The sequence below is a fragment of the Saccopteryx bilineata genome, chromosome 5 (genome assembly GCF_036850765.1).
Source record: "Saccopteryx bilineata isolate mSacBil1 chromosome 5, mSacBil1_pri_phased_curated, whole genome shotgun sequence".
Taxonomy (NCBI): domain Eukaryota; kingdom Metazoa; phylum Chordata; class Mammalia; order Chiroptera; family Emballonuridae; genus Saccopteryx; species Saccopteryx bilineata.
Genome location: NC_089494.1, coordinates 64852537 through 64868508, shown reverse-complemented (window position 1 = coordinate 64868508; position 15972 = coordinate 64852537). Strand labels below are relative to the sequence as shown.

Below are 15972 nucleotides of genomic sequence, written 5' to 3'. Positions count from 1 at the left end.
CCCAAAGTCACCCCATGGGTGAGCCTCTCTTCCTGTGACCTGACAGCTTCTTTGAAAAAAAAAAAAGATTAAATACTCTGAAGTTATAATTATTTTATTTGATCAAATCTAAGATACCATTATTTTCCGTAAAAAAAACAAAAAAACAAAACACTTGCAATTATAATTGTAAGATGCCATCAATTGTAAGGAGTATCATGATTTTATATATGTTAATCGGTTAAAAAAATGTGAGTCTCAGAATGAATGAAATATAGTTGTTACAGGTATATCAGCTAATACAGTCATGTACCACATAAGGACATTTAGGTCAATAACAGATAACATATCCAATGGTGGCCCCATAAGATTATAAAGGAGCTGAAAAATTCTTATTGCTTAGTGACATCATAGCTGTTACAATATCAGAATGCATTCCATTACTCATGTGCAGTGATGCTAGTGTAAACAAATGTTCTGCGATGACAGCTGTGTAATAGTATAGCACATACAATTATGTGTAGTAAATACATAATAGCTGATAATTAACAGTTATGTTACTGGTTTATGTATTTACTATATTTTTAAACATTATTTCATAGTGTAATTTTTCTACTTATTAAAAATAGTTTGCTATAAAACAGTATGCTGCCCTGGCCAGGTAGCTCAGTTGGCTTTAGTGTTGACCTGACATGAGAAGGATGCAGGTTTGATCCCCGGTTAAGGCACATACAAGAATCAACCAATGAGCCCTGGCTGGTTGGCTCAGCGGTAGAGCGTTGGCCCAGCATGTGGAAGTCCCAGGTTCAATTCCTGGTCAGGGCATACAGGAGAAGCAACCATCTGCTTCTCCACCCCTCTCCTCCACTTTCTCTTTTTCTTATCTCTCTCTTCCCTCCCACAGCCATGGTGCAAATGGTTTGAGCAAGTTGGCCCTGGGCACTGAGGATGGCTCTATGGCTTAGCCTCAGGCACTAAAATACCTCTGCTGAGCAATGGAACAGCAGCCCCAGATGGGCAGAGCACCCCTCACCTAGAAGATTGCCAAGTGGATCCTGGTGGTGGCGCATGTGGGAGTCTGTTTCTCTGCCTCCTTATCTCTCACTTAATAAAAAAAGAATCAATGATGACATAAATAAGTGGAACAAGAAGTCGATGTTTCTCTGTCTCCCTCTCTAAAAATTAAAAATAACCAAAAAACCCCCAATATGCTGTTACATTGGTAGCAGTCCCATATATTTCATCTTTACCTCAGTTCATCATTTTCTCTTCTGCTTGATTTAATCTCATGTTGTTTCAGTATGCTTAAATACACAAATCCTTACCATTGTGTTACCACTGCCTTCAGTATTCATCATAGTAACATGCTGTGCAAGTGTGTAGTCTAGAAGCAATGAGATATATCATATAGCCCAGGTATGCAGTAGGCTATACCATCTAGATTTGTGTAAGTGCACTCTGATATTCACACAATGAAATTGCCTAATGATGCATTTCTCTGAATGTATACCCACTGTTATGAGACTAATGGCTCTGTCTGGTTGGCTCAGTGGATAGAATGTTGGTCTGGCAAGTGGGTTTGATCCCAGGTCAGGGCACACATGGGAAGTGGCCATCTTCTTCTTTTCTCTTCCCTCTCCCCCTTCTCTCTCTCTTTCCCTCTCGCAGCCATTGGCTTGACTGGTGTGAGCGTTGGTCCTGGGCACTCATTTGGACTGAGCGTCAGCCTCTGATGCTGAAGATAACTCAGCTGATTCAAGCACTGGCTCCAGATGGGGGGTGGGGTGGGGTGCTGCTGGGTGGATCCCAGTCAGGACACATGCAGGAGTCTGTCTTTCTATCTCCCCTCCTCTCTCACTTAGAGAGAGAGAGAGAGAGAGAGAGAGAGACTCATGTCTCTAATTAAACTAACTTCAATTAAATCTTTTCTACAGTTGACACTAATTTATACTTAAAAATTATTTTCTCCATTGATTAAGGGAGAGAGGAAGGGGGCAAGGGAAAGGAAAAGAAGCATCAACTCATTATTCCACTTAGTTGTTCTATTTACTTGTGAACTCATTGATTGCTTCTTGTATATGCCCTGACCAGGGATCCAACCGGGGACCTCAATGTGCCCAGACAACACTTTATCCACTGACCCACAGGGCCAGGGCCTAATTTATACTTTTGACTCCTGCCCACTTCCCTTTTTGGCTATAATAAATATTTCAGTTGATTATTTTTATCAGTAAATAAGTTTCCTACTAAGAATTGAGTGATTTATGAAAGACAAAAACAGAAAGAATGTCTTCCCACTTCCACATAGAATGGAATATAAGTCACAGCTGCTAGAAGAAACATTACCCACTTCCCTCATAAAACATGTGTTGAGAACTTATATCTATTAGGTACTGGGCTGTGAATTGGAGATACAGACATGGAGAAGATTTGGTAGAATGCAAAACTGTTGAGAAGATGAGGAGATGTAATTGCTTATTAAAGAATAAGGAATTTGGCCCTGGCCGGTTGGCTCAGCGGTAGAGCGTCCACCTGGCGTGCGGGGGACCGGGGTTCGATTCCCGGCCAGGGTACATAGGAGAAGCGCCCATTTGCTTCTCCACCCCCCCCTCCTTCCTCTCTGTCTCTCTCTTCCCCTCCTGCAGCCAAGGCTCCATTGGAGCAAAGATGGCCCGGGCACTGGGGATGGCTCCTTGGCCTCTGCCCCAGGTGCTAGAGTGGTTCTGGTCGCAGCAGAGCGATGCCCCCGAGAGGCAGAGCATCACCCTCTGGTGGGCAGAGCGTCGCCCCTGGTGGGCGTGCCAGGTGGATCCCAGTCGGGCGCGTGCGGGAGTCTGTCTGACTGCCTCTCCCCGTTTCCAGCTTCAGAAAAATACAAATAATAATAATAATAATAAGGAATTTATCAGGGAGAAAATAAGATGAAATGGTTGCATGAGGGCATTCTTCTTTATAAAAAATTAAAATTCAAACAATACTAATGCATATATAAAATATAAAGTTACATCTCTACCTTTCATCCCCCTGCCCACCCTTGAGATAAACACTGTCATCAGTATGGTGTGGACCTTTCTAGACTATTCTATATAAATAAAAATATGTCAATATACATGTAGTATATAGATAAGAATTCCTTTATAAAGATGAGGCTATAATACTTTTCTGTAACTTGCTCTTTTTGTTTAATGATATCATAGCTATAGTATGTAGATCTCATTTTAACTGCTATATTATTTTCCAATGTGTAGATGTAACCCCATTTTTAATGGCTTTATTGAGCTGACATTGACATACAGTAAATTCCACATATTAAAATGCACAATTGGGTAAGTTCTGATATATGCAGATACTCATGAAACCATTACCACAATCAAGATAATAAACATATCCATCATCCTCAACATTTCTCTGTGCCATTTTAGAATTCTTCCCTCACACTCCTTATCACCCCCTGTCCCATGGGTCTGTCTTTCTCTTTTTTTTTCTTTATGAAGTGAGAGGAGGGTTGATAGAGAAACAGACTCTGGCATGCACCCCAACTGGGATCCACCTGGCGACCCCTGTCTGGGGCTGATGCTCCAATCAGCTGAGCTATCCTTAGTGCCTGAGGCTGATGCTCAGACCAACCCAGCTATCCTCAGTGCCATAGCCTATGCTCGAACCAATTGAGCCACTGGTCGCAAGAGGAAAAGAAAGAAAGAAAGAAGGGAGATGGGGAGAGCAAGAGGAAGGGGAAAAGGAAGGGAGAGAGGGAGGGGAAGTAAAGCAGATTGCCACTTCTCATGTGTGCCGACTGGGGATCAAACCTGAGACATCCGCACACTGGCCAACACTCTATCCACTGAGCTAACTGGTCAGGGCCAGAGCTGTCTTTCTCTATACTGAGGGTCCTTGGGTTATGACACAGTTCTATTCCTATGACAGTGATGTAACCCAAATTTTGGTATAAGTCGAAACACAACCTAGCTTAAGTCACTTACCTATCCTACCATAGTTGTAAAATCATAATCTAGAACATAAAACACAAACATGCCATGTTACTGTGTATTCTTCCACCACGTGCAACCAAACTAGTTTGCCCACGTAGTCCGTAAGTACAACGCTAACGGTGTAAGTCGAAACCCTCACGTCTCAGTTTTTTAAAGTTTTTATGGGAGTGTCATAAACTCGAAACGTCATATGTCGATATTGTTGTAACCCAAGGACCCCTGTAGATTAATTTGCATTCTCTAGTACAGTACACTAAGATCACTGTATAACTCTTTATTTCTAACTTCTTTACTCAGCGTAATTATTTTGAAGTTCATCCATATGCTGTGATGTGTGTAAATAGTTTTCTTGTTTATTACTGAGTAGTATTCCATTATAGATATAATAACGTGTGTTTATCCATTTACTTGATGGACATTTGGGTTGTTTCCAAATTTGGCTATTACAAATAAAGCCACTATGAACAATCATGTATAAGTATTTGTATGGACATACGTTTCCTCTTAGGTAAATATCTAAAAATGGAATGGCTGAATCATGTTAGATATATGTTTTGTTTTTTTGTTTTTTTTTGTTTTGTTTTGTTTTGTTTTTTCTGAAGCTGGAAACAGGGAGAGACAGTCAGACAGACTCCCGCATGCGCCCAACCAGGATCCACCCCACACGCCCACCATGGGGCGATGCTCTGCCCACCAGGGGGCGATGCTCTGCCCATCCTGGGCGTCGCCATATTGCGACCAGAGCCACTCTAGCGCCTGGGGCAGAGGCCACAGAGCCATCCCCAGCGCCCAGGCTATCTTTGCTCCAATGGAGCCTTGGCTGCGGGAGGGGAAGAGAGAGACAGAGAGGAAAGCGCGGCGGAGGGGTGGAGAAGCAAATGGGCGCTTCTCCTGTGTGCCCTGGCCGGGAATCAAACCCGGGTCCTCCGCACACTAAGCCAACGCTCTACCGATGAGCCAACCGGCCAGGGCGTTAGATATATGTTTAATTCTTTTTAAAACTGCCAAGCTGTTCTCCAAAGCAGTTTTCCCATTTTATATTCCCACTAGCTCCTATACACCCTCACCAACACTTGGTATTGTCAGTATTTTGAATTTTTAGCTATTCTAATGGCTATATAGTAGTATTTCACTGTAACTGTAATTTATACTTCCATAATGACTAATGTTGAGTACCTTTCCATGTGCTTATTTACTATCTTTGTATCTTCTTGTTGAACTGTCTATTCAAATATTTTTCCCATTTTCATTGGGTTCATTATTCAACTTGGAGAGCTTTTGTATATATACTGATTATGAGTCTTTTATTGGCAATAAAAATGAACAAACTATACTGGGAATGTAATGTATAGCATGGTGATTATAGTTAACAATACTATTGAAACAGTATGTTATTTAAATGGCTTATATACTAGAAAGTCATTTCACAACATATAGGTCAGGGATCCCCAAACTACAGCCCGCAGGCCACATGCGGCCCCCTGAGGCCATTTATCCGCTCCTGCCGCACTTCCGGAAGGGGCACTTCTTTCATTGATGGTCAGTGAGAGGAGCACAGGGTGCATCCGTATCCTGTGCTCCTGGAGTACTGTATGTGGCGGCGCCGCAAAGCGTGGCGTTGCTCACGTACAGTACTACTTCTGGTGACGCGGGACGCATGCGTCACAGCTCCCGAAGCGCGTCATATCACTTGTTACAGCTAGCAGTGACAAATATGGAACCAGACATTGACCATCTCATTAGCCAAAAGCAGGCCCATAGTTCCCATTGAATTACTGGTCAGTTTGTTGATTTAAATTTACTTGTTCTTTATTTTAAATATTGTATTTGTTCCCGTTTTGTTTTTTTACTTTAAAATAAGATATGTGCAGTATGCATACGGATTTGTTCATAGTTTTTTTTTTATAGTCCGGCCCTCCAACGGTCTGAGGGACAGTGAACTGGCCCCCTGTGTAAAAAGTTTGGGGACCCCAATATAGGTTCTACAGAGAATGGATCAGCTCAGTATTTTTTAAACTAAAGGTCACAACTCTTAGTCATGAAATCAATTTAGTTAGTCTAACCAACAATTAGAAAAAGAAAGAAACAGAAGCAGAGTAGAATAGAATGAATGAAAACTGTGCATGTCTCACATGCTAAAATGGGACAGGAAACTTTTGTTCCTGTTTTGTGTATGTGCAGATGTTATCTGTACGTATACTGATCCATGATATAAGCTATACTCCTTACTGTAGATCATGCCAAAAAGTTTGAAAGCCACTGGCCTAGCTGATTTAGTCATCTAATAATACAAATGCTTATCGCTTCCTTATAAATTTCAGGGTTCCCCTGAGAAGTTTTTATACACTTACACTTTAAAGAGCATGGAATGAGGAGTGATTTTTCCAAGTAACTGCTATATGTAAGTTGCTTAATATAGACAAATCTCTGGGCCATTTCTCAAAAGTATTTTGAACAGAGTTGTATGTCAGTGTCCTCCCAAATTGATAAATGTACTAAGTATAATTAAAAGACTATCAAAAGAATATAGAATGGTTCAGTCATTATGGAAATCAGTTTGATGGGCCCTCAAAAAGTTAAACTTAGAATTACTATACAACCCTGCAACTCCATTCCTAGGCATATACCTCAAAGAATTGAAAACAACTAAAACAAGTATGTGTACACACATGTTCACAGCAGCTCTAGTCACAAGAGTCAAAAGGTGAAAATAGACCCCAATTTCCACCAGTAAAGGGGTAAACCAATTGTAATATATACATACAACAGAATATTATTTGTTCATAAAAAGGAATAAAGCACTGATAACATGCTACAATGTTGATAACCCTCCAAGACATGATGCTAAGTGAAAGAAGCCAAAGGTCACATATCATATGATTTCATGTATATGAAAGATCCAGAAGCGATAAATCCATAGAGACTGAACACAGATTGGTGGTGGCCAGGGCTGAGGATTACAGGGTGAGGATGAACGGCTTAATGAGTGAAGGATTTTACTTTGGAGTGATGGAAATATTTTGCAAGTAGATAGAGGTGCTGGTTGCACAAAACTGTGAATGTAATTAACGCCACCAATTGTTCACTTTAAAATAATTAGTTTTATATTATGTGAAATTCACTTCACCAAATTATTTAAAAATAAAAGCCTACAGGTAGATGTAAATACTAATAATACAAATATCCAGAATTTGGAGGGCAAATCTTTCTCAGGATATTAAAAATTAAATAAAAAAGAGTATCTATTTTTTAAAAAGGGGGCCATATCTAGAATAAATAGTCCTTATTAACTAAACTAAAGGCTAAAGGGAAACATAAAACTGTAGGCAATTCTGATTAACGCCTCCGAGAGAAAACTGACATAGAAACAATGCAATGTACAGATGATGTGTTGTAGAATTGTGCACCTGAAACCTGTATAATTTTATTAATCAATGTCACCCCAGTACATTTAGTGAAAAATTTTTTAAAATAAAAATCCAGCAAAAGTGGAAACATTACTCTTAAATATAAAGAGAAAATAAGGAAGGAAGGGAGAACTTTTGGATAGAAGTTTGGACTTGAAGGAAGGGAAAAGTAAACCAGTAAACCAGTCTTCTGGTTTTGAGTTGTTTGAAGAAACTACTTTCCTCCTACGTTGTTGTTACGGTATATAACAACAGTATATAACTCTCTCCTCTGGAGAGTTCACTGGATAACCTCATGTGGGTATGCTATGAAGAAGAATGGCTGTCAAGACTAGATCAAGGTTTCTCAAACTCTGAACAACGGAACCCTGAAAGTCCTCCTAGCTGCTCAAGTGAGGGATGAGGAAGGGAGAGGAAAGGGAGGCGGAGCTGTTGATTCCCAGGCCTCCATGCCCACTTCATTCAGAGTAGATTTGTTTTTGCCTTTTAAATATTGGAATTCTATGTTTAAGACTTCACTTGGGGAAAAAAATTCTGCTGCTGAAGAAAAGTTTGAAAACCATTACACCAGATCAAGGATTCCCAAGCCTGGTTGTTCAACAGAATTACTAAAAGGGCCTTTTCAAATTACAAATTTCCGGGCCATACCTCTAGACCTAGTGAAATAATAACTCTCCAAGGGATTCTTGTGCAGCAGCCCAGAGCTAGTCCACTGAACCAGGTGACCCTTGCTTCCCAGACAGCCCATGACAAAACAGAACTTAAATGGGTAGGCAGGAATCTTGGGCGAAAGAGTTCGTGGTAGCAGATGGAAAAAGAGAACACAGACAGCTAAATCACTAGAGTCTAAAAAAGAAAAAGCAACTGGTAAACAAGGAGCTTGCCTAGGACCAGAAGAGCCTCTAGAGCAGGGGTCTTAAACTCGCGGCCCACCGGCCGCATGCGGCCCGCCGAACAATTTTGTGCGGCCCGCAGACTAATCCACGAAGTTCAAAATATTTTGGATAAAATTAAGTAAGCCTAGGGGCCTACTTGTATTTTTCATTTCTCTAGCATCCTAGCTAGATATTAGCTTAGTTAACAGCAGTTGTGATGCGAACTACAGTTTCTGGTCGTTTTGTGACACTGAGTAAACTGCATGTACGATTGTGCTTGTTGTACTGATTTTTTTTTGTTTTCAACTGCAGTGAGAAAAGTGTTGCGTAACAGTTGCCTTTTGTAGACCTAGTGCGGCTGTGATCTTGCTCTGCGGCCCACATGCTGAGTTGAGTTTGAGACCCCCTGCTCTAGAGGTTTAATTGCCTAGCAAAGATCTCACAGTCTACTACAACTGTCCATATTGGTGACGGTAGTCAAAATGCTTTAATTCATCAACTGTCATAAAAAGTATAACGCGAGGCACAAATGTAATTTAAGATTTTCTAGTAGCCACATTACAAAAGCGAAAAACAGTGAAATTAATTTTAATAATATACTTCATTTAATTCAATATGCCTAAAATAGTATCATTTTAACATATAATTCATTATAAAAATTAATAAATGATATTATCTTTTTTGTATTAAGTCTTCAAAATGTTACAGAATGTTTCAATTTAGACTAACCAGGTTTCAAGTGCTCAATAAGCACATGTGGCTAGTGACTACCAAATTGTCTGGTATAGGACTAATTAATAAATGGTCAATATATTTCCTTTAAAAAATCTTATTCTGTCTTTATTTATGTTAAAAAAAAAAATGAAAAGCCCACAAATCACTTTCCCAGCTCTAGAGACCCTGTGCCCAAAGGAAGTCAGAAAACAATTTATAATTTGCCTGCAGATACCAAAGTCAACTTCACATCTCCAGCCCTGACCCCTTTGCCTCTTCCCAGCAGCACTCGGTGCTCGGGACATCTCCCCCAGAATACTCAGCTCCCAGAGCCCGTTCAAAATATCTAAAAATTCACCATTTTATTCCAAAATAAAAAATATATATATTTCTTGATTTAATGCTTCCTTTTTCTTTATTCTACAAAAGCAACAAGTAGAAAAATTCTTCCTTCGAAATTTTTCTCTCACTGGCCCCTTCCTCCTCATAGTTCCACCTGCTAGTCTGTCCAGTATACTGTCATCAAATACATATTCTTAAACTGTGTGAAGTCTTTCCTCTTCAGTGGCTCTATAAGGCACCTCAGCTTTGAATTCAGGACCATGCACAATCTTCCTCTCACCCCTACACCTGGCCTATATCATTCCAACCTTATTGTTCACCAATCTCCTAGAAGAGCCTTTATTTGGGCAAACTATGCTATTCGCTGAATGCCCTATACTTCCTTTTCTCTGTGTCTTATGACTTTCTTCCCACTATTCCAGCTTCACCTATCCAGGTCATTATTCCACAAATTTTATGTGTCAGACACTATAGTAGGTACTACAGACAGAAAAAATAATCCTAATCTCAGCTTTTTCACTTAAAGAAATCTTACTTTATATGTCATTTATTTTCAATAGAGCTGAAATTCAAAAATAAGAAAGAAATCTTCCTCACTATGCCAAAACGGAAGTGCTTTTGCATTGTTATATTGTTCTTTTAAAAAAAATTTTTTTTTTTAATTTGAGAGAGAAGAAGGGGGGGAGACAGAAGCACCATCTCATCATTCCATTTAGGCATTCTATTTAGTTGGGTACTCATGAATTGCTTCTTGTATGTGCCCTGAGTGGGGATTGAACCTGCAATGCTTTTATTTACTGAGCCACCTGGCCGGGGCCACTAAATTGTTTTTACAAGGCATATACCTATATGCTTTATTAAGAACTTGCTGGGATGTTACAATTCGTTGTCTTATATTGCTAGTTATCAAAATTTCCCATTAATATCTACCCTTTTTCCCAAATAGAGGGTGGATTTCCTAAAAGCATGGACTAGAATGACACCACTGTGTTCTTTCTGGTGTTTAGTAAGCAGCAAGTACTGAACACACATTTGCTGATTGACAAGTACTTCTCACAAAATTTAGGGGATATTTCAAAGTGAATATGAAGCAACAAAGAAAAGCATTTGATTTTTTTTTTATTAAACAAGAACATCAGAAAAGCAAATGACAAGACAAAGAAAGTTGTTCAATTATGCAAATGAGATGCAAAACCAACTGTTATTTCATTGGTGAAAATGCACTGTACAAAAGGCTGAAAGTACTGGAGTATCTGCACGTTCCCTGATCCCCTAATTTTTGCGAGCAGTGTAGTAAAGAAGAAGGGCACGTGAGGCAGGAGGAAGATTCTACTTAGAAAAGTAGAATGGCCTTGAGTGACACACTAACCAATCAGGATCCGGGGTGAGCAGGGAGGGCCTGCAAGAAGCCCAAAGCAGAGGAAACACTTGGGAAGTTTCATTTTTTCAATTTTATTTGCATAGAAATTAGAATTGGCAGCTCTTAAGTTAGGATCAGTTAGCCCCAACCACATAAGTTAAGTGATCAGCATTAAAACTCCTTTCTTGGCACCAAATGAAAATAATACCACTGGTGGTATTTAATACACACACACACACACACACACACACACACACACACACACACACAATATCAGACCTAAGAAGATAACTCACCACATGTTGTGTTCAAAAACTCTGGCTGGGTCAGTTAAAATCCTCGATCCCAGAGGGGCCATTGGGTGATAACCACTTTGGTATCTGTGTGGCACATTTCTTATTCTTGGACAGAAAACAGAATTTCTCCAAATCATATTCACCCTAATAAGTACCTAAAAAATTATAAACAATAATTAGTTAATATGGATTAAACAATATGTTTATCTAATAGGCAAAAACGGATCCAAAAGATTTACAACCTGAGAAAGAACACGAAAACTAAATACTGTACTTTTAAATAAAAGATGGACATAATAGCTTCTCTCAAATATTTTCAGGCTAAGAGAAGGAAAAAGAATAATTAGAGTGTGCAACATTGGCTGGCATTTTTTTTTTTTTTTGTATTTTTCTGAAGTTGGAAACGGGGAGGCAGTCAGACTCCTGCATGCGCCCGACCGGGATCCACCCAGCATGCCCACCAGGGGGCGATGCTCTGCCCATCTGGGGCGTCGCTCTGTTGCAACCAGAGCCATTCTAGCGCCTGAGGCAGAGGCCATGGAGCCATCCTCAGCGCCTGGGTCAACTTTGCTCCAATGGAGCCTCGGCTGCGGGAGGGGAAGAGAGAGACAGAGAGAAAGGAGAGGGGGAGGGGTGGAGAAGCAGGTGTGCACTTCTCCTGTGTGCCCTAGCCAGGAATCGAACCCGGGACTCCTGGACACCAGGCCGATGCTCTACCACTGAGCCAACCAGCCAGGGCCTGGCTAGCATCCTTTATAAGTCACAGCCTTGACCAACTTTGCTTTGTTTGGTATTTGCTTATTTAATTTTTAGCACATGGCCAAAGCATATAAGCCCAGAATCTGGATTTTGTGTTTTAAAAAGTATTTTTTGCCTGACCAGTCAGCAGGATAGTGGATAGAGCACTGAACTGGGACTCAAAAGACCCAGGTTTGAAACCCTGAGGTGACCAGCTTGAGAGCAAGCTCATCCGGTTTGAGCGCAGGGTTGCTAGCTTGAGCATGGGATAATAGACAGGACCCCATGGTCGCTGGCTTGAAGCCTAAGGTCACTGGCATGAGCCCAAGGTCACTGGCTTGATCAAGGGGTCACCTGCTCTGCTGTAGCCCCCTGGTCAAGGCACATATGAGAAAGCAATCAATGAACAACAAAGATGCTGCAATGAAGAATTGATGCTTCTCATCCCCCTTCCTTCCTGTCTGTCTGTCCCTATCTGTCCCTCTCTCTGACTCTCTCTCTGTAAAAAAAAATTTTTTTTTTCTTAAGCCTTGGCCAGTTGGCTCAGTGGTAAAGCATCAGCTGGGCGTGCGGATGTCCCAGGTTCAATTCCCCATGAACGCACAAAGGAGAAGCAACCAGCTGCTTCTCCAACCCCTTCTCCTGCAGCCATGGCTCAACTGATTTCAGCCAGTTGGCCCCTGATGAATCTAGTGGCCTCTGCCTCAGGCACTAAAAATAACTCAGTTGCCAAGCAACGGAGCAACACCCCAGATAAGCAGAGCATTGCCCCCTATGGGGCTTGGTCCTGGACCCTGATTGGGGGGGGGGATGCAGAAATCTGTCTTTCTGCCTCTCCTACTCCCACTTAATTTAAAAAAATAATAGAAAATACAAAGTTTTCTTAAATGATTTTATTATTTTTGTTTTGGAATTCTAGGAAAACATATTTCTAGGAGATATTTTGTGACCACTAGACCAAAACTCAAGTATAGTAGCAGAATAAGATAACTAACCTATTGTCTCATGCTGAGCTAAATAATATGAAAATTAGTCAAATAAATAAACATATACTGTATTAAGATATGATCCTAGCAATTCTTAACTCTAATAACTTTGTATACATATACTTTTAAAAACAGCAATACACTTGCAAAATAGGCTTCCCCTGTACAAAACACATGCTTTAATTCTAGCTCATCAGTTGACTAGCCAAATCCCTCCTCATTTCTGGAAGAATAATTTAAACATTTAAATAGTATGTCATCTTAATTATGTATTGGCAAATATGTCAGTTTAAAATGTTTATGGAAAAGTATCAAAAAGAAGCTCTAAAAGAGCTTACTTTTCCAGTAAGAATCCATTGTAATACTGCTTGGCATTTCACTCCCATTCAGTTGTTCATCACAACAGTCAGCCTAATACTGTAAGCTGTCAGGTAGAAACAGATGCTATAAGGTGTGTGTACATAATACGCATTAGGGACTATCCAACGTGCTATTAGGCATAAAAATGACATGTATTGTACACTCTTTACCACCTTATTGAAAGTCAATGGGTTTTAAGACCATGAATTCCAAAATGAACTACAGAATGTCAAAAATATTTCATTGTTTTTGAACATAAAATTCAAGATTTTCCTTTGGAAAATGAAAAAAAAAAGGGGCTTAGTTATACACACCAAAAAGCCTGTAATGGTTCTATTCAAATGTGACTAACAGTGTAATGAGAAACGAAACATTCAATAGCTAGTGCTGATTTGTCTCTTGTTTGTTTTTCCTTTTCCACAAATGCAAGCTCCTTGGTGGAAGCAAAGTAAGTTAAATGCTCCACCTAACACTACCTTCCCTCTGATGTGCCTTTGTTCTTTTCTCCTGCAGTGTGCCACGTAAGACTAACAAAACCCTACTTGCACAATTATTTTTAGAGCTCTCTTTCTGCATGGAATACTACTCATAAAATTGTCTGTATGCTGAAAAGTAGAAACTGATTACACTCAGAAAGAGAGGCTATTCATGCTCAAAAGTGCATAATGATGCAAACGTATTCCACCCAGGAAAGCAAATCAAAATGAAATTTCAATCCTTCATGTAACCTTGTGATATCTATCTATATGTAGAAGAGGAATAGAGAGAAAAATAATATATGAGTTTCTCTCACTATAAATGACCAAAACCCTCTATAGACAGCTGGAGACAAAGAGTCATAACTAGACTGGAGATTAGGCATTTCAGGAAAGCGTCAGAGATGTGTGTGCCTTGCAGGCTGCTAGTCTGTAGAGAGAGTATAGTGTGGTCAGGACCGAAATATGTGGCAATTTGTCTTGTTCAGGCAGCTGTTTTTTCTAATTAACCACATAAACATTTTTATATACTTTATTTATTATCTGTAAGAGTCACAGCCTTGCACTGAGCTTTATCTTTTTAAATTATATAAATATACAAATTTATTAATAAATATAAATACATAATATAATTACATACCCACCTTCTCAAGTAAACTGCAAGCTTTGAAGGGTAGTACCATGCTGCTCATGAATTGATTGACTGATTACATAAAAATGATACTTGTCTGACATAAATTTAATTAGAAGGAAGTTACTTCATCTTTTCCAGGGTGGCTCCTAAGATCCTTACAGTGTGGAAGAAGGAAGTGACAGAAGAATGTGACGGTACACAGGCAGCTCTCCAGTTATACTGACTACAGTAATTAAGAAATATGTGCTTCATGTTATGACTATCATGGTAATTTAATGTTTGCTAAGCCCTGGTTCCATTTTGTGATAGGAAAAGGAGAGAAGAGCAGGGTTAGCCAGAATGCTGGTGAATAAAGCTGGTTCCTACTATCAAAGTGACTCACTCTCTCTTTTTTTCTCCTGCCTGTACCCCAAGCTCTTTATATATCCTCTCTTAACTCTCTTTTGGTATATGCTAATTTGAACACAGGTTTAACTAAGATATTATTTGCAAAATGAAGCTGTATGGGTAGGTAGTATTTTTATTTGAAATAACACAAAGAAGTATAGATAAAAAATATTCAATTCACCTGAAAGAAGGCAGGAAAGGAAGAACTGAGGAAATAAAATTGGATGGGACAATTAGTAACCAGGTACCAAGGTGGCATGTTTAAACCTAACCATATCAATAATTACATTCAATGTAAATGGACTCTAATTAAAAGACATAAACCATTAATTTGTATGAAAAAAAGCAAGACCCAACTATATACTGTCTATAAGAGAAGCACTTAAAATATATATAAAGGTACAAATAGATTAAAATTTCAAAAAGAGATTTCATGCAAATACTACATGAAAAATGCTGGTGGAGCTGTATTAATAGACAAAGTAGACTTTAAAAAAAGTCTTATTATAGAGCTAAAATGGGACATTTAAGAATGATAAACCAATTCAACAAGACATAACAATTCTAAATGTGCATGTACATAATAACTAAGCTTTAAAATACATAAAACAAAAATGGACAGAATGTTTTAGAAAAAGAAATTTAAAAATTCATTGTAATACTTGGAGATTTTAATTTCCCTCTCTCAGCAATAAATGGAATAACACTCAGAAACAAACTATCAACAAAGCATATAAAAATTTAAACATTACCAACTTAAATGACATTTATAGAAAAAAACAGTGTATCAAGTAATAGCAGAATACATTCTCTTTAGGTAAACGTGGAACATTTACCAAGATAGACCATATTATCTTAGGCTATAAAACAAATCTCAATAAAGTCCAAGGTATTAAAATCATACAGAATATGCTTTCCTTCCATGGTAATATTAAATGGCAATATTTCCGATGAATTGACTCATTTATAAATAGCCTTCCTTATCTCCGGTAACAGTAATTTTCTTAACCTATACTTTTGCCTGATACTAATATAATCCTACTTTTTAAAAAATGTATTTGTGCAGGATGATTACTTAGTAAGTAAAGTAATGGCTAATCACTTGGTTATATAACTGAAGCTAATATAATAATGTATATCAACTATAATTGAAAAATAATAAGTAATAAAATGAAACTAAAGTGTTTCTGTGTTTACATTTAAAGTGCTTCTCTGAAAGAAACATATTGTTGATTTTTGCTTTTTTATATACATTTAAAATAATAAGATATCTAAAAAGTTTTGTAAATACTGTATTAAATATTAAGCAACATACTTCTTATTAACCTATGGGTCAAAGATTTACATGAGTTAGTAAACGTTAAGGTAAATTACAAAGTATGTTAACTGAGTTATAATGAAATCTTTTATACGGAGACAGAGAGAGGGA

The 15972-nt window shown here is 38.8% G+C and overlaps 1 protein-coding gene across 2 annotated transcripts in view; it reads right to left on the bottom strand.

Moving 5' to 3' along the window:
* METTL8 (methyltransferase 8, tRNA N3-cytidine) overlaps nt 1-15972 on the bottom strand; it is a 99669-nt gene that overhangs the window by 40121 nt on the left and 43576 nt on the right. Inside the window, exons 3-4 of one of the 2 annotated variants that reach the window (XM_066279441.1) lie at nt 14725-14749; nt 10963-11117 (exon numbers count right to left, since the gene is read on the bottom strand). In XM_066279441.1, the coding sequence (XP_066135538.1) occupies nt 10963-11099 (137 nt within the window). In that variant the 5' untranslated portion in view covers nt 11100-11117; nt 14725-14749. The remainder of the gene's footprint in view (nt 1-10962; nt 11118-14724; nt 14750-15972) is intronic. The other variant, XM_066279440.1, reaches the window with a different exon arrangement.